The following is a 20,917-nucleotide window of genomic DNA, read 5'->3' as shown; positions in this document are numbered from 1 at the left end:
CATACATTGTGTCCGGCAGTTAAACTGTGTCAGATTTGTACTGTTCTATTTTGGACATCCCCCCTTTGTGATGGCAGCCAAGCACGGTACTAGTATTTCTCACCTTCTCCTAAAAAGGAAAGTTACAAGGAGTGCAATGAACCAGACATTATGTTTGATTCAGTGCTGAACAATATCTTGTTTTAGAACTTGTAACTGTTATGTATAGAGGACAAGAGCAGACGGCAGTCAAATAGTCAGACCATTTTACGACGTCAATGTTTTGGTCCTGTTGTTTTCCATATATTTTTATTGTCCTTGAATTTCTCGTAAAGATTTGCTGGAAGACATTGGTAGTCAGATCAAGTTTCCATCATAAATCATAATATGTCTTACAGAAGCCTGTAAACTTGTTAATTCTGAGCTCTTTGATGTTGTTAAAGACAATGGAAGCCCAGTATGCCTGTGTTTGGATAGTGTTCAGCACCAAGGGCAGGCCTATATGCCTGTGTGTGGATGGTATGGTATGTTTGTGTTTGGAATGCATTCAGCACCAAGGACAGGTCTGGATGTATGTGTGTGAAAAGTGTTCAGCACCAAGGACAGACCTATGTGCTCATTTGTGTATGGTGTTCAGCACCAAGGACAGACCTATGTACCCCTCTGTGTGTGTGTTGTATGCAGTGTATTATCAGGTAATGCTGCACTTCCACAGGTGAACCAAAGAGGGAGCTGCTGCCACACCTGAATGCTTACAGCTTACCAGCTGGGCAAAAGAAATATATTTATCATTTCAAAATGTGATGGATTGTAAACTGCAGAATGGAACTCACATGGCTGGTTTGATTAGTATTTGCCGGAGGTATATTGTTGCTTAAAGACATATTTTCAAGCAGCATGAAGCCTACAGATAATAGATTGTACTTAATAAGCATCATATTATGATAAGGTCTCTTGCCGAGTGTTGCCAATTCTGTCTAGCAGATACTTGTGCCTCCATGTTAACATCTGTCTCATGTATTTGCATGGCTATGTTGAAGTGGCTATTCAATGGCACATACTTGTAGCATGATCATTGTTAGTTTTCATCTGGACAAACAGTAATAAATTGCACAACAATTGTACAAGGTACAAAGAATGGCATCTACTGGTGCATAACTACAGTTCCATAACGCTAATCTATCGAATACAAGAGTGTGTAAAATGGGATGAGAATGTAGTATGGGATGACAATGGGCATTTACAGTCATCCGAGGCATTTCTAACATCTAACAAATGAAGACACAAGTATGAAAGTCAACAAAAAAAGTCCCAAAGGAAGGTAGAAACAAGCAACGATTCAGACAGCCATAAATTACTGCTGGTGGGAGGGAAAATTGGAGCTGTCACCCCCTCCATGAGTGGAAATGGGATGTGCCAGAGTCAATCTCTTTCTGCAGCTGGCTGATCAGGGTTTGATTAGTTCAGAATTGCCGAAGGGATTTCCTGGTTATCCTTGGGTGAACTTGAACTGTTAGGTCTCAGTAGGTCGTTGACCCTTCCATGCAATGTCAAGACTATGATTATGGCCTTTGTGTGGCTAAATTGTCCCAGGGTGCATGTAGCTTCACTGAGTAAAGAAGCTCTTTTTTTTCAGTGACTGTCTGTCATCTTCTTCAGGGCAATTTTGACTGATTCTGGGCTGTAGTTTCACTGTTATACATGTACACTGGAATATCGTATAAATGTAGTTGGCTGTATGATCAGTTACAGCTGGTTTATTGAAGACTGTAAGGAATACAAATTTCTCTATATTGTTCAAATACTTAAAATGGGAAAATTTACCTAACACATCCACATAATCCCAAAACTGTAGGAAAGTGAAAAACTTCACCTGCCTAGAATACGCTGCTGACACTGGCCATGACATTGATCGTTTTGTCTCTTAAAAAAAAAAGCAACAAGGCCACAAGTCATGGTCCAATCCTTGGGCTAAACATGCAGGTCTCATTCTTGGGAAAATCAATGGGTATTGGAGTTGTAAACATGAGAGGATTACAAACAGAGCTGTGGCAGAGACTGGAAGTCTACACTTGCCAGTCTGGTAATGAGGAAACAGGAATCAATGCAAAAATACCTGAAGACTTAGGTACTCCTATTCCTTAATCCTATTATAGTCACAACCCTAACACTCCCAATAGGATATTGTTATATATATATTGGGCAGATTTGAAGAAATTATATGGAAGGTGACCATATTATTAAGATACATATTATTAAGGTAACCATTATTTTTACTTTTATACAACAGCAAACAAAGTGCATTATACTGTTTTTTTTTCATTCAATGGAATGAAAATTCAATCAGTGATTTGATGATAAATGTAAAATTTGCCTGGTGGGTTTAGCCCAAGTTCTACGTGTAGATGTAAAAGATGATTCTTGAAACACAGGGAAAAAACATAAAGGACGATCGTCCCTGATCAAACATTATCCTTTTAGAATCTAATCTTCACATAACTGGGCACAGCACTATAGCTTTATTCCTCTGCAGCATAAACATGCCTTCAGCATTGTTGAAGTGATAACCACAATTGGAAGTGCTGCCCTTTTGCCACCCGTGTGCATAACTAAAGGGTTTCAGGATGAGTGAATTATAATTATTTTCATTATGTTCTCAAGGAGTTTGGAGAAAGCCACACCCAAATTTGTTATCAAAGAAATGCAGGAGCACAAAAGATTGTTTCATGTTTTTTATGGCGGGTGCGTGTGTGTGAGCGATAGCACAGCCAAAGGCCAGAGACTTCCTTCAAAAGCATCAGAAATGACTTTGGCACGTACTAAAAATGATTTATGACTTGCCGGAATGCTTTTGACGTCGAATCATCTGGAGCAGTAGTTTAAAACAATCTCAGTTCTGTAGCTGACTGTATCTCTTTATACAAGCTTTCTCTCTCAGTGGATTCACAGTAAATTGATATTGATCTGATGTTAGTTTCTCCACTTCACTGTTTTTTCACTCTCAGGGTGAAGTATTTCAAACGTCTTCAGGAAATGCTAGGGGTCATCAAAAGTGATCAAAACCTCCCATCTACTCTCTCGTAAGATGGTATTTATGCAAGCCAAATCCTCAGAGAAGCCTTTTCTTCCTGGTGGATGGCCCGGCAAACCCCTTATTGTCGGTATACTGATGAAGTTGACCCAGTTTCCCCACTGCATGAAGATCCCATTATTGATGTATTGATGTTGTTGGACAGTTATCTAAAAGGGTTTGCAATTCCGTTAAAGTAGATTTGGGAGGCCGGAGACCCATATGGTGCCAGTCAGCTTTGACCCATTTTTTTTGCTGTGGAAAAGGCTCGTCCTTGTTGAATTGATTTTGTTTAAGAGTGCTTATGTTTCATTTCATGGGTGTGGAGCATTGGAAGGAGAGTAATCAATGATCTAGTCTTATAAAATCTGTACTGTTACAGTATAACATTTAATCCTGTGTAATGTGTGCTTGGTGTTCAGCACCAAGGACCAAGTTATGTAGATAGTGTTCAGCACCAAGGACAGGTATGTTCGCCTATGTGTGGATGGTGTTCTGCACCAAGGACAGGAATGTTTGCCTGTATGCAGATGGCGTTCAGCACCAAGGACAGGTCTATATGCCTGTATGTAGATGGTGTTCAGCACCAAGGACAGGTCTATATGCCTATATGTAGATGGCGTTCAGCACCAAGGACAGGTCTATATGCCTGTATGTAGATGGTTTTCAGCACCAAGGACAAGTTTATATTTTATTGTATGTAGATGGTGTTCAGCACCAGGGACAAGTCTATATGCCTGTATGTAGATGGTGTTCAGCACCAAGGACAGGTCTATATGCCTGTATGTAGATGGTGTTCAGCACCAGGGACATGTGCCTGTATGTAAATGGTGTTCAGCACCAAGGACAGGTCTATATGCCTGTATGTAGATGGTGTTCAGCATCAAGGACAGATACATATGCCTCTATGTAGTGTTCAGCACCAAGAACAGGTCTATGTGCATGTATGTGGATGGTGTTCAGGACCAAGGACAGGTATGTTTGCCTGTGTTTGGTGTTTCACTACTTTCCCTCTACTTTCCCCCTTGATAGGTAATTGATCTAAAATGAAACATTGGATATTACACTTCCATTATGCTCTTAACAAACAATCCCTCGACTGGTGACATTTTTCCCGCTGTGCTCTGCACGATTATCAGACGTAGGACAGGCTGTTCACCATTTTACCAGCCAATTATGTGACCTTGGCATTATTTCCCCGGTAAAATAAACGATGCCCTAATCTTGTCGTCCCCGTGTGATGGATGCCTTCTGTCTCTGCCCTAATATGAGCGCTGAACTGTAGCAGGAGGTGCAAAGGAGGCCCTGAATCATGCGGGATCTGGGTGGAAGGGCTGCCATACATTAGGCCTGGGAAAAAAATGTTGTGTTTCCTGTTTCCGAACCGACCCTAGAAAAATCTGCCGACCCTAGCCATTTTTTTTGTGAATCATGCAAGGGACATGAATTTTTGATTGACAGTTTCTAGCTCCATTATCTGACACCTGAGTTATAAAGCTTTGTACAATCAGTTTTCCAACATCGACATTGAAAAGATAAGTGTCCTTATGCAAGTTTTACCAGTAAAAATTGTTAAACTGTATAAGTTGGTTGCGGCAGAGGAGGACTGGCACCCAACATAAGTCAAGTAAGTCAAGTCAAGGATCACATGTTGGATCACTAGAAATTGCCTTAAGAAGTCTAATAAAAGAACAGAAAGAAAAAAGATAATCCCTCCCTATCAACCCTAGTTTTTTCAGGACTGAAACAGAAAACACAACAATTTTTTCCTAAGCCTTACTGTCCTGACCTTCATGCCTATGTAGGTACCAGTGGTTAAGGTTGTGTTGCTGCATTGTGACAAGGAAACACTGTCTGACGTTCTTAAGTTAACACAACACCTGGGGCTCCCTCTCCTTTACAATCTATTGAAAGTTAGTCAATAGAATGCAAAAAGTATCACGGAAAAAATCATAGAAAAGCAGCAAAAGAAGTGTGGAAGTGTATTTTTGACAGACACAGAGTGCCTGTTTCTTGGCATTTTTCCAAGAAAACGTGCACACTAAAACTGAGTGCTTTTAAGGCCATTGGAACGGCATGTTGTTAGATTATCTGTCAAATTGCCGCTGGCAAGGGAGAACCTGCGGAGTACAAATGGATTAAGGAGATTTTTAGTAGTCTCTTGAGTTGTCGCAAGAAGTTAATACCCAGTTTGATATGTAACAAAATGTAATGAATAGGTCTGGAGTTAAATTAGGTGGGAAAATAAGCTGGCAGTTACCAGTAAAGTAAACTTAACCAAACTCGCAGTATATATCTTTCCATGCTGTATGATTTTGAAGTCAACTGATAAAAATAAGACTCATAATGTGTGTTTTTGTAGCTAAATTCCAAGACATCAAACCAACTAATAAATATTTATAGTGTTCTACAGTTTATTTATTTTACACAGTTCTTGTTTTGGCGATGTCAAGTATGGGTTAAAACAGAATCTGATAGTGTTATATCACAAGGTAATGATTTTTTTTGGTTCATATGGCCTGGAGACCCAAGATAATTTTGTCGAATATGTATGTGTATATCATTTGTCATGGAATATCTTCCCATATTTATATTTCGTTTTTGACAGTTCTTTGTAACATTGTCACTGAGCTCATGATAATGTTCTGTCATAGACTCATAGACTCATTTATTGCGATTGCAATGTTCCACTCTTTTTTATAGTTGTGGTGGTCAAACACAGGACCTTCACCTTTACATGTATGTCCCATCCAAGAGGACATCCATAACTTCAGCTAGGTGCTCGTTTTCACCTGAGTTAAGTGGGGAAAAACATACAGGTGCAAAGTGCCTTTCTCAAGAGTGCAACTTTGTTGCCTGCTGGGATTTAGGATCCAGAACCTTTCAGATTATAAGTTTGCTCAACAATCCGAACCAAAACCACCTTTTCAACTAATCACCCATTCAAAGGCTCCAAGCAGTCATCTAGGAAGTAATTAAAAACATAGATCTGTCCCAATTGTGCAAGTACATGTCGTCGCATGAGACCCATCCTGGACACGACCAAGCCTTCTACTCATTATGCCAAGAAATCATGCTTCTTTTAACACTTACCCCACCGAGCACCCTGCAACTACCACCACAGCTTTGAGTGTATAGATAGAATGAGCAGCACAAATGTTAAGTGAATGATTGAGACATTCAAAACAAGTTCCTTTCCATGCCACGGGAGCCATGCTGATTTCCCTAGATGCCATTCAGTCTCATATCTCCTACATAACATTGTGCTGCCTCAATTAAGATGACCAAGACGCTCTTCCTCTGAGACCCATCTCCTGTATAGACTGTCTCAAAAGAGGATGCCGACAAGTAGTTTATGGGTGATCTCTTCACCTAGTAGGGCCTAAGGAAAAATATGTTGTGTTTCTTGTTTCAGTCCTGAAAAAAATAGGGTCGGTAGGTAAGAATTGTCTTTTTTTTCTTGGACTTTGGCAATCTCTAGTGATTGAACTTATACAATACAGTTTAACAAAGTAAAACTTGCATGAGGATACTGATATATATTTTCAATGTCAGTATTGGAAAACTGATTGTACAACATTTCATCACTCACATGTCAGATCACTTCGAGCTAGAAAAGATCCATCAGCCCCAAAATTGTATGTCCCTTTCAAGGGTCCACAAAAAAAATGCTAGGGTTGGCAGTTTTTTCTAGTGTCAGTCAGGAAACACTACACGTACCATTTTTTTCCCTAGGCCTCACTAGTAGCCTCTGTCCAGGGAATGACTGCTGCTGCCTATATTTCAAGAAGAGCACATGACTATGGAGGATGCTATTACAGGGGATCAAATTTCCATTAGGGTTTATGTTTAGTGGGCATTACTGTAGACCTGCCAATGTGGAGCACTCAGAATTGTCCCCTTTGATCAGCTTGTCACAATTTATACGCTGGCCCAGTCCCAACTGGCGAATCAGCGATGAAACTGTGCGGTTGATTTTTGGCACTTAACCGCAACCGAGACAAGTACGTGTGTAAATACACCCTTACATACAATCTGGCTAGGGTCATCTCTCGTTAGCTTGCAATGTGCCAACTACTTCTGCTTGAAATACATTTCGTATGGAAAGTCAACAAGTACATGTATATGTATGTATATGGTAACGCTTGAAATTGTAGTAATTTGCTGTCATGTTAGTGCCACTGACTTTTAATTGAACAGCAAATATGTATAATTTTGAATAATCACAAACCAATCTGATTCCAAAGAGAAATAAACAATACATAAATTTTTTGGTGCATGTCAAGAAAGAACTTTTCAACTTTGATTCACGTCAATACTTAAGATCAATAGATTGACTTGAAAGTCAGGATTTATAAATGGGATACCATCCCAACACATCCCTAGCATCCTGATGGTAATCTCAGTTGACAGAGTCTGCAATCACGATTTCCACTGGTCATGGTATCAGCAGTTCCCCAGATAGCGATCTATACATTTGACATATACATTTTGAATGACCTCAGTCACTCAGGTCACATCAGAAGAGATGCTCAAGCCATGATCTGGTGTGGACAAGTTACTCGTGAAAGTAGCTGTAAAGTTGTGATTACATGTTTGAAACCCAAGTACATCGATCACTCATCATCATCATTGAGGACATCAGCTGTCATCTCAGAAAGCTGTATGGACCATCTTGCTCCATTCCTGTCTTGCTGCCTCCGTTAGTGTTAAAAGCTCAGCTGTGTTGCTGAATAAACTTTTGGGCTAAAGGAGCTATACCAGCATACATGTAGTTTCAGCTGGTTTAAGCCTTGTCCTGCAGACATTTTTTACACAATATTTTCAATTAATTTGATGTCTTAATCAGGTCATAGACCCTTGTCTTTTTTTGCCCTGCGGTGTCGTAGTTACTTCCGCATTCGTTGTGTTTTGCTGCAGTGTGATGCGTTGCATGAGGAATACCTCCAAATTGTACATATACAGGGCACTATATAGATGGTACTGTGTGTGCAACCCATGACGTTACATATATATATATATATATATATATATATGGGCTCTGCAGGACAAGGGTTAAGTGATCATCTCAATTGTCCTAGCTTATTACTCTGGGCCCTGACCCTGGGAGATGGGCACTAATCTCAAACACAGGGGGAACTAAAAAGACAGATGGCCTTCTAAAAGCTACCAGGGGTCAATGGCCTTTAAGTTTTTCTCCTACAGGGAAGGGGATGGGCCGGTCCTAGGCAGGAGGTAAGTAGGCCACAGCTCGTAAATTATTGCTGTTCCTAAATATAGCTTCCACCAACATCCTGGCAGGTCATTTTTCCCAGGGCTGATATTAGGACTCGCCCCCCCCCCCAACCACCACCACCACAGGGACTGTGCCATTAGGCTGAGGAAAAGATGGATGTAGTGAATGCATATGTATCTGGGACAGAGGAACTCTGGCCTTAATATCGTCCCTTCATTGATACCCGATAACACCGTAAACCACCTGTTCATTTCATCTCCTTCTCGGCCTCTGGTTGGTCGGCTGTGATCACGTGACAGTCGATTACCTGCAGTTTCATATCTTTAAGTGAGGTTAGATTATTTCGGTATTTCGTTGGCGGATTAAGATTAATTAATGAGATCAAGTGAGCTTGATTTATTAGTTGGTTACTAATGTTTCTAAATGGTTCTGCCAAAGCTCATCTTTTATTCAACCACAGACTAATCAGATAGTGAATGGGTTCAGGGTATTTTCTGCCATTAAACTAACAATTGGCCTTTACATTCTCTTCTGCAGGAATACTGCAAAAAAAACTTATTTGCTTTTTTCTTCAAGATTTGACAGCAAGAGGTTACTGGTGTCAAATGCTAGGAAAATTTTGTTAGATTTTCAGTCGTGGGAACCAACTACAGTTACTTCAAAAGTAAGTAAGCTACATTGTAGATATGTTGATAATGAATCAAATATGTAAAAGAACATATTAAGAGAGCCTGTTCATAAGACACCTGAAATGGTTGCTTTTCTGGTGGTATTTCATCAACAGATACTGTCATTTCATAATTTCAAAATGATTATGAAGCTTCCCAGTTTCTTCACATGTGATTGGTGTCAACTTGTGCTCCCAGTTCATTTAGTGACGCTGAAGAGTGACGGATGTTACTCAAAACGTCCGGAAGTTATCTCCATGATTTATCCAGTAGGAGAGTTTGATTTTTCTTTGAACAAAGCTATAATTGAGTCTAACGGCAGGCATATACACCCTCTACATGACATAAATCAGAGAGGCACACAGACATTGCCACAGAGGGAGGCCTTCTCGATAATGGAATTCTAAAGGCAGAGACTTGCAGCTACACATGAAGAAGACAGATGACATGGAAGCAGCAACATGAGAACGTACACCACTTAAGTGGTGCAGGTAATAAGAGCGTTGTGAGTCGGATGACTTTGGAACATGTTGATGATGAATTATGGAGTGTATATGGGACTAGAGGAACAGCCATTCTTCACTGTCATGTTCAAGGCTTAGCTTCATCAGTCAAGGTTGATCTGGTAATGATAGACACCTGAAGTCTTTGGAAGAAATCGAGAATCGAGTTTTCTATAGATTGCATATCTGTGTTTTCCTGTAAGAAGTGTAAGTGTATCCTCTATTGGATTGGTCTGGTTTTCTATGTCAACGTCGCTGGGATCAAGCCGTTAAAGCTATAGATTGTACCCACAGTTGTTCTCAAAATGGCTGCTGTACACTCTACATTACTAGATAGCTTTAAAGAATTTAGAGAGTTAGATGTTCAAAGGTTAGGTGTATCAAGTCCACCGACGCTAGTAGCTGTTGATATTTCAAAGCAATAAAAGCAAGGATCATGCAACGGTTACCATGTTTAACTTTACTCAGTGTAGCATAATGCAAGTCACTACAAGCTGCATCAAGTACATAATACTTTCTAATTATCATTCCGAAATATCCTTCTGCAAGACTAGACAGACCCAGTGAATGGATGGGTTAGTCGTAAACAAGAATGTTGTAAGGGTTGTTAATTTTATCACCTGACTGACGAACAAATGCAATCTGATTCCAACTTTACCGAGTCTGAACTGTTGAATTATGTAGCTGGTGTTGGCTGTAAAAGAACATTCAAGGAAAGGGAAATAACACTGATGCTTATTTTTAATTGAAGGGGCTCAGTGATTCATTCATCGCTTTTATAAATGGGAGAATTTTCGGGATATTGTATGCTTACGGTGTAGAATTGTTTCACAGTGTTATAGGATTGAGTCTCCTTGCATTTCAATATAGCTAAGGTTTAGGTTCAGTTCCGGACTTGGCATGTGCAAAACTGCATGTTGATATATGTTGGCAACCTTGCAATGTTGTCTGGGCAAAACTGTGGCCACATAACATGGAGGCCGACACTCGACGATGCCCAATTATGGCAATATTTTCTTCATTTTGCCGCACAAATTCTGCAATCTATGGAAGGTTTTAGGTGGTTTGGAACAAAAAGGGGTATGTGACATGGTTTTTGTAATAAGTCCAGAACTGGTTCTTGCTTTTTAGGGTTTTTTTTGGACTTGAACCTATTAGTAAGCATTTTTACAAGCCTGGAACCGGTCCAGCGAACCGGCACACAGCACTACCTTCCAGTCCACCTGCAGTTCCCACCCTGCCACCAGTTGCAGCCGCGACCACCGCAGAGTCGTTCTTTCCACCTCCCTGACCACTAATTGAGTTGCTGTTCCACCCGCCTGTGCCTGTGTTCTAGCACTACTTCAACAAATTGGTCGTAATATAGCTGTTCAATGTTGCCGGCACGATTATGGATAGCGGGGCCGTCAGCTGTGTCCAGAACACCTGTTCCCGACGTGGAGGGTGGGACGGTGCGTTCACCTTATCCTCGCGTCACCTCTGCCTTTTACAAGGGATTAAATCAGGTTACACGTCGACATTTGTTTCGTTAAACGCAGACTGCACAGGGGAACTAAGATCAAGTGTCTGCTCATATTCAGTCTCCTGTTCAGTTCATCAGCATAACGTCATTCCAAACACAAACATTTCCATCCCTTGGACATATTCATTCAATTTCTTTAAAATTCCAGTATTATAATAGAAGACTGAAGTCTCCAAATGTCAAGTGTATTAAATTTTACTTAAGAATTGACAGTAAAAAAAGTATATTCAGTGACTGTAACTTTTGACCCATGTGCATATACGTCGATGAAGGTTAGACATCCAGGTAATACGATATGCCAAAAAACAGTTACTCAAGCAACTGGATATGATTTTGAAAACGTCAGACGTTTCAGCTAGTATCCACTAGCTTTCGTCAGTGACTGAGAGACCAGAGGGGAAAGCAGGTTTATATACACAACCTGTTGATTGATATGCAAATAAAGTGAAGACAAATTTTTGGAAGTCGAAAAAGGAACAAAAGTCAGACAAGTCAAGACAGGATGATGCAAATTAGTCTGAAAGCTCCTGTTATACAGAACAGGAGCTTAAGTGTTGTCTGTCCTCGGGGCTGGGAGTGCCAAATCCCAAGTGTCGGAAAGATCGACCCGTAGCCCCCCTTCCCTGTTGAGGGTGGGGTTGTACATTCTTTCATATATTGCCTCTTTAACACCCCGTTCCCACCAGCGTGTTTCGCGGTCTAAGACATCCGTGGACTCGAGTTTGAAAGAGTGACCCTGGTTGTGTTGTAGGTGGTGGAAAATAGCTGAGGAGTAGCCGTTGGCACTAGGTCGGCAAAGTTCTTTGTACCTTACTTTAAGCGGTCGACTTGTCTCTCCGATGTAGGTGTTGTTACAATTGGGCTCCTCACATTTGAGTCTGTAAATAACATTCGCCTTGGTACCCTTGTGAGGTCGGTCCTTAGGGTGTACCAGTCTTTGTCTGAGGGTTGAGTGAGGTTTGAAGTTAGTGGCTATGTTGAAGTTTTGGAAGATCCGTCGGAGTTTCTCAGATACTCCTTGGACATACGGAATAGTGATGTTGGCTTTGTTTTTGTTGGTCAATGGTTTGCACTTCTGGGTTTTCTTAGACTGATCTGGGTCTAAGAACTGATCTGGGTTTTCTTAGACTGATCTTGACTTGTCTGACTTTTGTTCCTTTTTCGACTTCCAAAAATTTGTCTTCACTTTATTTGCATATCAATCAACAGGTTGTGTATATAAACCTGCTTTCCCCTCTGGTCTCTCAGTCACTGACGAAAGCTAGTGGATACTAGCTGAAACGTCTGACGTTTTCAAAATCATATCCAGTTGCTTGAGTAACTGTTTTTTGGCATGTGCATATAGCATGATCTCCAATTTGACCTTCTTGTCAGTCTGTGGTTTCCACCTCATTTCCTTCCTCCTCCTACCGTATTCTAATGAACTATGAATGCACAAGCAAACAAACAAACAAAAACACTGCAAAAAAATAACACAGAGGTAACGACAACTCTAAACTGGATTCCTGCCATGAAATCGTGGATTATATCCTTGTCACGGCTGGTAAGCAGTGCATTGATCGGGTCTAGGCATTCACACAAGACTGAACAGTCTAAAGGGCACAGGGACACTGTGTCCTCAGGGATCCTGGGAAACAACTGCCTGGCAATGGTGATGATTGCTTTCCAGTAAACCAAAATACATACTAGATAACATAGCATGGGTACAAGAATAGGTAATACTGAGAAACATAACAAAAAGTATAGCTTACAAAAGTGGATAATAACAAAACCAAGTCGTCAAATCAAAGACAATCATAATCCAAAATGAGGTCCAAATGCTTTCCAAATTCACACCATATGTTTACATAATTTCACATTGTAGGAATTTATGTAGGTACTAGTGTTAGGTGTGTTTAGTTTCCAAGCACTTCACTACAAAGTAGCATTATGTTTACTGGTTAAGGAGGAAAACATTGTTTTTGCTGTTTCTTCTTCTTCTTCTTCTCCACAGAAATAAGGTCAATGACCTGAACCAGATGTCTGTCACCATGGTAACTATGTTGGGTTACATTATGTTGTGTATTGAGCCTGGTGTATTAATTTGGTGATTTAAATATATCCAATTGAAGTTTGGTGTATAGATGGGCATGTATTAGATAGAAATTCAAGGTAAAATCACAATACGTCCTACATCCACCCCGACTTTTGAAGCAAGGGCGATTTTGCAATTTTATGAGATTTGAGGTCTTCACAATCCCCATTCCATAAGCTGGTGAAAAGAAATAAATTGAAACATTGATTAATGTATACCTTTGGCATACGACATGTATACACTTTTCACTGGGAAGAAGGTGTTGGCAGGACTTCTTGTGTAGAATATTGATGCTGATACAGACTAGAAGCTTTTACAGTATGGGTATGAACCAGAAGTCAACGTCTGATGATGGGGTATTGGTAATCTATAAAATTCAATTCTGCATGAGGCTAAAGCAGCTGATATTCTGACAATGTCTGTGACTCCCACATTCTACTACATCGCCCGTCACCTTGAACTTCACACCCACACATCTGTACACATCTGCTGGAACAATGGGAGGGTCAAGGTCCATGTCAAAGATGGATGTAACTCGTGGCCAAGGCCAGTTGGTCTGGGTGCACTCATTGCTGCTGCAGGCAATGGTGCTATCCTTGTAAAGGGAAAATCTCCAAGAGAGGTAGATTAATCTTAATAGTTTTTCAAAATCCATTTTTCAAAACTTGCTTTGGTACTTTTTTTTAGATAAGAAGGTCCTCTGCAAAGGATAAAAGAGACACGGTAATCTATAATATTCAATTCTGCATGAGGCTAAAGCAAGGCCAAGGTTTCTGCAAAGGATAGAAGAGACTTGGCAGCTAAAATAGGTTCTGTCACAGGCCAGAAAAAGTTTGGAATAACCTGTTTTGTTAGTTACCCATCCCAAATTGCATTCTCAACTTGCTTATAATAATTATTTTCACAAATGAAAATTATAACATTCAAGTTCAATTTTCACCCTAAGTTGATCACATTTGAAAGTCATAGTCCTTTTGCCTCTGTGTGTCCAGTCCTTTACTACTCAAGTTTTGCAGGTCCTTGGAACCAAAGAGTGTGAGTGTGAGTGTGGGGTTAATCCCTAACCCAAGCAGGATTAGACAGACGTCAGGGTGGATTGGAGACGGGACTGTGATGGATTGAACACACCTCCCTCCCCTGACAGGAACACACATCTCTACTGGAGTACCTGACCCCCAGTATGTCCTCTCACTCCACAACTATCAGTCACCACCTGCACTCCCAGTGTGTACTGCTAGTTATAAAACACTTGTGATTAGCAGTGGGTGACCTCCAACCATTTTTCAGAACTTTTTCTGTACATACATTAAAGGTAGTCCCATACTTTTTGAGGTTGTATATAGAGGCAGGAACAGAGCCCATCCCTCTCCTTCCACCAACTTTTACTTCCCAACTGAAGTCAGGTACCCATTTTACACCTGGGTGGAGTGAGGAAAGTCATTCCCAAGGGCACAACTGAGCATCGAACCAGGGATCTTTTGATCTTGTGTCAGCTAATGTAGCCACACAGCCATTCAATGCCACATACATATGTACAATGTATGTATACAATATTAAGCTTGCACAAGTGCTGAAAGACAGAAGAAAGTTTCTTTTCAATTAATTTGAATTCCTGCCACTTTCGGGGAAATTGAAATTGGCCATCAGTTTAACAACTGTGAAAACACAGTGCTATCAGCAGGAAGTGCATGGATAATGACTTCTGTTCCATGGCTGGAAGCACTAATTCTATTACAGTGTATAGAAACTTCCATTAACCTTTTCCACAGATCTTACGAGAGCTGCATAACGTTGTTAGCCTGGGTACCATCCTATGGGAGCCCCGTTATACAAGTAGGATGGTACCCAGGCTATAACGTTGTTGTATGTTGTGAAGAGTTTTCAGTGCTATTAAATTAAGCTACATGTACTTTTACCATTTCGGTTGCAATTCTTTTCAATCTTGGATCACACAAAATGTAAAGTAATTTAGGGCTAATCTCCAAGCAGATAGTACGGTTGCTAATGGACGCTCCTCTGGCCAATGGATACTGCCTTGCCACCGTATGATCTGCTTGGTGATTAACTTAGGGCATCTCTACAGCCTTCCTCGGGGTAGATGACCCACTGGTCCAGACATGTGACCTCACAGACTGGTGAATCCAGCTACAGAGCAAAGGTGCCTGGAAGTTTGCATCCCCTCCATCCTCATAACTAATCAATGGACTAAAGTGGAGAAAATCCCCCTGGGGAGACTCTTACTTGAAGGTGTAGTCTCACCCCACCCCCACCCCATAACACCCTCAGTTTCCTGTCTTGAAAAATATGTGGAAATCTGTGTAAAAGGTTGTTCCATCTCCGTAATGTCCTTGTGAGGGAACACTGAGAAGGCTCAATTGATTGTCAAGCACTCTCTTTGATCTCGGGTCCCTGCATGAACATGTTTGGTCCTGAGCACCATCCATTTCACAGGAGATGTGGAAGCCAGCCAACATGGCACACTGTGCAGACACAACTGTCTGGCAGCCATGACTTACTCCAGGCTGATAAACTGCCATGTAGGAATAATCTTTGTCCTGTGAATTACACTTGCTTGGTCAATTTACCGAGTTTAAAGAAATCTGCATGTTTTCTTACTATCATCTGTAGACTATAATGTTTCATTTCTTATCCTTCAAGTTACCTTTTAAGTGGACCTACCAAACTGTTTGTCAGGTTAATTAAAATTTCCTGTGTGTGTTTTTATCTGTTGTACTGTCATGTCCGATGCAATGGCCAAGTACGTAGAGTGCTCGCCTTGCATTCAGTAAGGCCAAGTCATACCAAATGGTACATACTGCTTTCTCTGGTTAGCACTCAGCATTTGAGAAAGAGTATGGGAGTCAAACACTCACTACTACCAGTGGACTAGCCTCCTGCTGTAGTGATTGCACAATGTGTGGCCCAAGGGCTAAGAAACGGAGATGGGTGCTGCTGTATGCGACCATGCTAATGGTTGCAGGAGAGCTTTAACTTCACTAACTTTTAACATTCTTTCAGCAGCATTTCCTGTTTAAGCTATGGCCAATTGATAAATGTCACAAGCCTAATGTCCAATTTTGCTTTTTCCCTGCCCACTTAATGAATGAGTGCACCAGGCCCATCTATGATTAATTTTAGCATCTCAGGCTCTTGTCTATAGTTCAAAGTGGTCTACTAGAAATGATGAACTTGAGTCTCCCTGTTGTATTACTCACTGTCAGAATCAGGGTCAAGGTTTTGTCTGCCAATTACACGTCACCTATCTATCACCACACCACAGTTGGCAGACAGGAGGGGTGGGCTGGTGGCAAACCAAGAACCTTCACCCAACACCTACTAACTCATTAGCACGATTGTGACGGATATCATCTAGGCATGGTAGCTAGACTGTTCTTGTTAGGCCACACTGTATTAATTTTATGAATGATTGATTTTCACCTGTTCTCAAAAAAAAAAAAATTCCGAGGCTGTAGCCTGGGTGCCATCCTCAGTAATCCATTGTGGCTGCCGATAATAGGTAGCTGGCAATAACTTTGATAACTCTGGTAATTTAAGGCATGACTATATTTCTCTGTTCTTTTCTCAGCTGGTATTCGGTACTTCAAGGAGGTACTTTCACAGCTTGTGTTGCTGCCTTAGATGACAAGATTCTATGGATGGATGGATGGATGGATGGATGGATGGATGGATGAAAACAATTGAAATAAAACATAAGCAATAAATAAATGTTCATGTTTGCCTCCCATCCAGGATATGGAGCTGATGTCAGAAGAGCTGGTGAGGCTGAGTAAGTTTCAGCCCGGAGTAGCGGGACAGCAGCTGTCCACAGGGAGTCAGCAGCCTGCAACAGCTGGACAGCAACCACCTGTAGCTGGACAGCAACCACCTGAACAACAAACAGCTGTACAATCAGCACAGTAGTGTTTAAAACTAGCTCCTAGAGTACAAGCGGGAATGCCCCAGCACGTTGGCAGAACGTACTGCACCTGCGCAAAACCTATAATATTGTGGATAGCACTTCGGCAGAACGCCTCATATAAACTCATATAAGGTTGTATTTGCATATATAAGGTTAGCATCCCATCTATAGTCTCCAAATGTTGTGTCAGAAAAGATATGCTCAGACACAGTACGTTCTGCCGACATGCGACATCCTCTCCCCATTCCCTCCCATCCGTCCTTTAGGTTTTCATAACAGTGCAGGGCTCTGGCCAGCTCGAAATATTTTTCTGTCAGCCCAGGTTAATGACCAGACCTGGGGAGAGTGCTTGCAATCTAGGGGAGTCCAGAGACGAATTTTGTATTTTCAAGCCTTTAAAAACAAATTTCAAATCATGGGGTTGAAAGTGGTTTTTGGTGGTCCTTTGGATGTTTTCATACTTTTACCCAAGATTTTTGCCAATTTTTCCATCAAAGTTGACAGATTGGTTTAAAAAACTTCCCGTCACACGCCACAAAATTCCTTCAATTGGTGGAAAAACTGGTGCGGCTAGAGCCCTGCAACAGTACTAGTGTAGTCTCAGTCTGATTGTAGACATTCCATGCAGAAACATTGACATTTATAGGCAGATTCAAATAATGTAGACTTTGGTTTCTTCATTCATTAAAAATATGACGATGTGTAAATTCCCCCCAAACAAGTAAGTGAGCATGTTTATATTATACTTGAATATATATAACAACAAAACAAAATTGGAATAACCTCTACAAGGTAGTGCATTCATTGAGGTAAAATTAATATAGACCAGTCAATATGTTGAATCAGTATTATGTAACTATGTAGACTTTGATAAAAAAGGAACTGTAAATTGTATAATACTAGTAGTAGTAGAAGATGAGAATGACCAAAATAACTTGCAAACTAAACTACACATTCAAACATTCTACAGAAGTTTGTCAAAACCATTGATATACCTATAGGAAAAAGGTTAGATTCCCACATAGTAAATGGCTTCAGATATCATAATGTTTACCTTGGAAAAACTTGGACAAAACTGTATTTAACACAACAAAGCACACACATTATGTACAGTGGAATGTACACACATTGGCAGATTCTGGTGGCAATTTAAATTGACAGGAGAGAAACAAAGTTCCCTGAAGAGACTGGATATGGATAGCTCAAGGCTTAAGACCACAAAGAGACCTTATTTGAGCCATATTTTTTTTGTTTTATCACCTTTTATTATCATTTAAGACAATGGATGTTGTTATATTATCCGGTAATTTGGTAGTAATTTATATTAGCACACTCATTATTCAGTGTCAGAAATTTTGCTACCAGAAGAAATGTTCAATACAGATATGATGAAGATGTTATTATAAGTTTTAATACAGAGGAATTACTACTTGAGCAAACATTGCAAATACAGTAACAAATATCATGAATTCTGGAATATCAAGCTTATACAAGCTGTATTCATATAAAGTAGAAAGAGAGTGACTTGATGTATAGCAATCAGCCCTTCCAGTCACCATTATTTGGTACATTTTCTTCTACATAAATGGTCACATAGCAGTTTTGTACAGTAAGGAACCCATGAAACAGTACAGATTATATGTTGACTACACAGAATGGCAACATTCACCGTCTGGTTATATTGCCATCCACCAATATACATAGCTTATCAATAATCATCTTCCAAAAACAGATTATTGTAGTGCTGCATTTACAGCTACAGTGTTGTGCTTTTACCTACATACCCTTAGCTTTACCGTAACTACAGTTTCAACATCACACTTATCACAGAAAAATGGTGCACACTGTACGAATGCTAACAAGGGAAATCGTAGATTTCAAACCTCCGGGTTTTTTTGTGTTCTATTGGTTTAGGTTATTTGTTTGTGTGTAGTATGGAAGTTATGTGCGTAATATGTTTGTATGTGTTTGATGGCTACTGACGGTTGGTTCGGTATGGACTGTTGATTAACGTGTCTGACAGTCTGCACCGTCACCCGCGCCATTACCCCCGCTGTCATCCCGCGCCGTCATTGCTGCGCCGTCACCCAAAATTTTTATCGGAACCAGACACCCCTCTGTTTGACCCCTTTTGAATGCTAAGACCCAAAACTGCAACCGCCCCATTCCTTAACAACATGGTAATTACCATTTTCAGCATGGCGGGGGTGTCCGGAGCACTTAAAAACCTTTTATTTTGACGCCCATAAACACATATGCAATTAAACAAAAACGTTCTGCATCATCTGCAGCCCAATAGCATAACGTATACCGAACCACAGACAAATCCGTCCAGCCGATCGCGAGAAACAGCTGCTGACAGAAATGTTTCGAACCATAGTAAATCCTCCTCGCGGAAGGATATCTCCTTCCCCGGAGGTAATAAACAGATCTGGGTAAGAAATTTCTTCATGATGAAAGATATAATCTACAGGAAAACTGTGTTTCTATTATCATTCTGGATCTTGCGACCTACTTTCCTTCTCTCAAATGTATAGTATATGTAGTATAAGAAGTATGTAATACTATGTATTAGTACTTTGTTATCGAAATACAACATTACATTGAAGTATCATGCTCTGCAATGTGATGGACATAGTAAATGTTGTCCATCAAAAAGATATCCATATTGTATATCATGATAGAAAAAAACTCTGTTGTCATTTCTTACACAGCTACATTTTTTCTATAGTACACTTCTATTCATTAGGTGCATGTAAGTACATATAAGTAGTGATGCACTGTAGTGTAGTTGTAGAATTATACACGACATTTAGTTACCTTAAACTTTAAAGTTTGTATTTCCACATTCTTTTATGTTTATCTTAATTTGTTGTTTTGCAATAAAGTAATCAGACACTGGTGCATCTTTCTGACACCGTCTACTGAAACAATACAGCCTACAGCCTCAAGAAATAAGATACATGTGATGTTATGTTATGTAACAGAAACTGGACATGGAGTCTGGTGAAAAAGTGAGAACAACAGCTCCCCTGGCGCTCGAGGTTATATTGCAGCATATTGCAGCCATAAGTACTCCACACCTGTTTACTCCGCTTATAAAGTAAGCTAAGCATCTGGACACCAGATCACTAAATGACTTCTGCACGACTTGTCTAGTTACCAAACCTTGTATATCGTGTATATGGTATGCATAAAAGGACGAAGCGGTACTATAATATGTTTCAGTTTATTTATTTAACCAGAAGATACACTCAGGTATTTGACCTGCTTTTCAGGTAGATCTGGGTACAATAAAAATGCAGAAACAATACAATGATAACAACACAGTACATAGCACATAATAGCCATACAGCAGTACAAATACAATATAATTACAATGTTTATGAGATATTGTATGACTTCGCTCTAGTCCAAGTCGTGTTGTACCCAGAACCGTGTTCCACTTGGCGGCATTTTCTTGACGAAAAGCCGGGCGGGACGAACCGCCAACACAGCCGGGTACAAATCATTCCTTCCCCTCTTCTTGCCTCTGCTCTATACAGCAGTAGTATTATAGTATAATCCGGTATTTTTATGATTTTTGTACATTTAACTTTCGCTGGAAAATTACTATTTTGACCCAAGAAAATAGCTCGATCAAGGGGCTTTTATAAAGGCTCGTTGCTCAGTCCAAAAGTACTATAGCTAACCTGCGCGAAACAGTCGCTCTATTCTATTCAGCAGGTGGTTGTAGAAGTTAGCTATTCTGGCTCCCTTCTCTCTGATTGAGCTATTTTGTTGGGTCAAAATAGTGATTTTCCAGCGAAAGTTAAATGTACAAAATTCATTAAAAAATACCCGATTATACTTCTATTGTATAGATCAAAGGGGCTTTTATAAAAGTCCAAAAATACTACAGCTAACCTGCACGAAACAATCGCTCTATTCAGCAGGTGGTTGCACG

The 20,917-nt window shown here is 40.3% G+C and overlaps 1 protein-coding gene across 1 annotated transcript in view; it reads left to right on the top strand.

Moving 5' to 3' along the window:
• LOC109472803 (GRIP1-associated protein 1-like) overlaps window positions 1-17,103 on the top strand; it is a 117,174-nt gene extending 100,071 nt beyond the window's left edge. Inside the window, 1 exon segment of the mRNA XM_019772671.1 lies at window positions 16,803-17,103. Coding sequence (XP_019628230.1) covers window positions 16,803-16,973 — 171 coding nt within the window. The 3' untranslated portion in view covers window positions 16,974-17,103.
• Window positions 17,104-20,917: the final 3,814 nt, after the last annotated feature.

This window comes from Branchiostoma belcheri, unplaced genomic scaffold, assembly GCF_001625305.1.
Source record: "Branchiostoma belcheri isolate BF01 breed outbred unplaced genomic scaffold, Haploidv18h27 scaffold10, whole genome shotgun sequence".
NCBI lineage: Eukaryota > Metazoa > Chordata > Leptocardii > Amphioxiformes > Branchiostomatidae > Branchiostoma > Branchiostoma belcheri.
The sequence above is the reverse complement of the archived record's forward strand: the minus strand, read 5'-3'. Positions and strand labels throughout refer to the sequence as shown.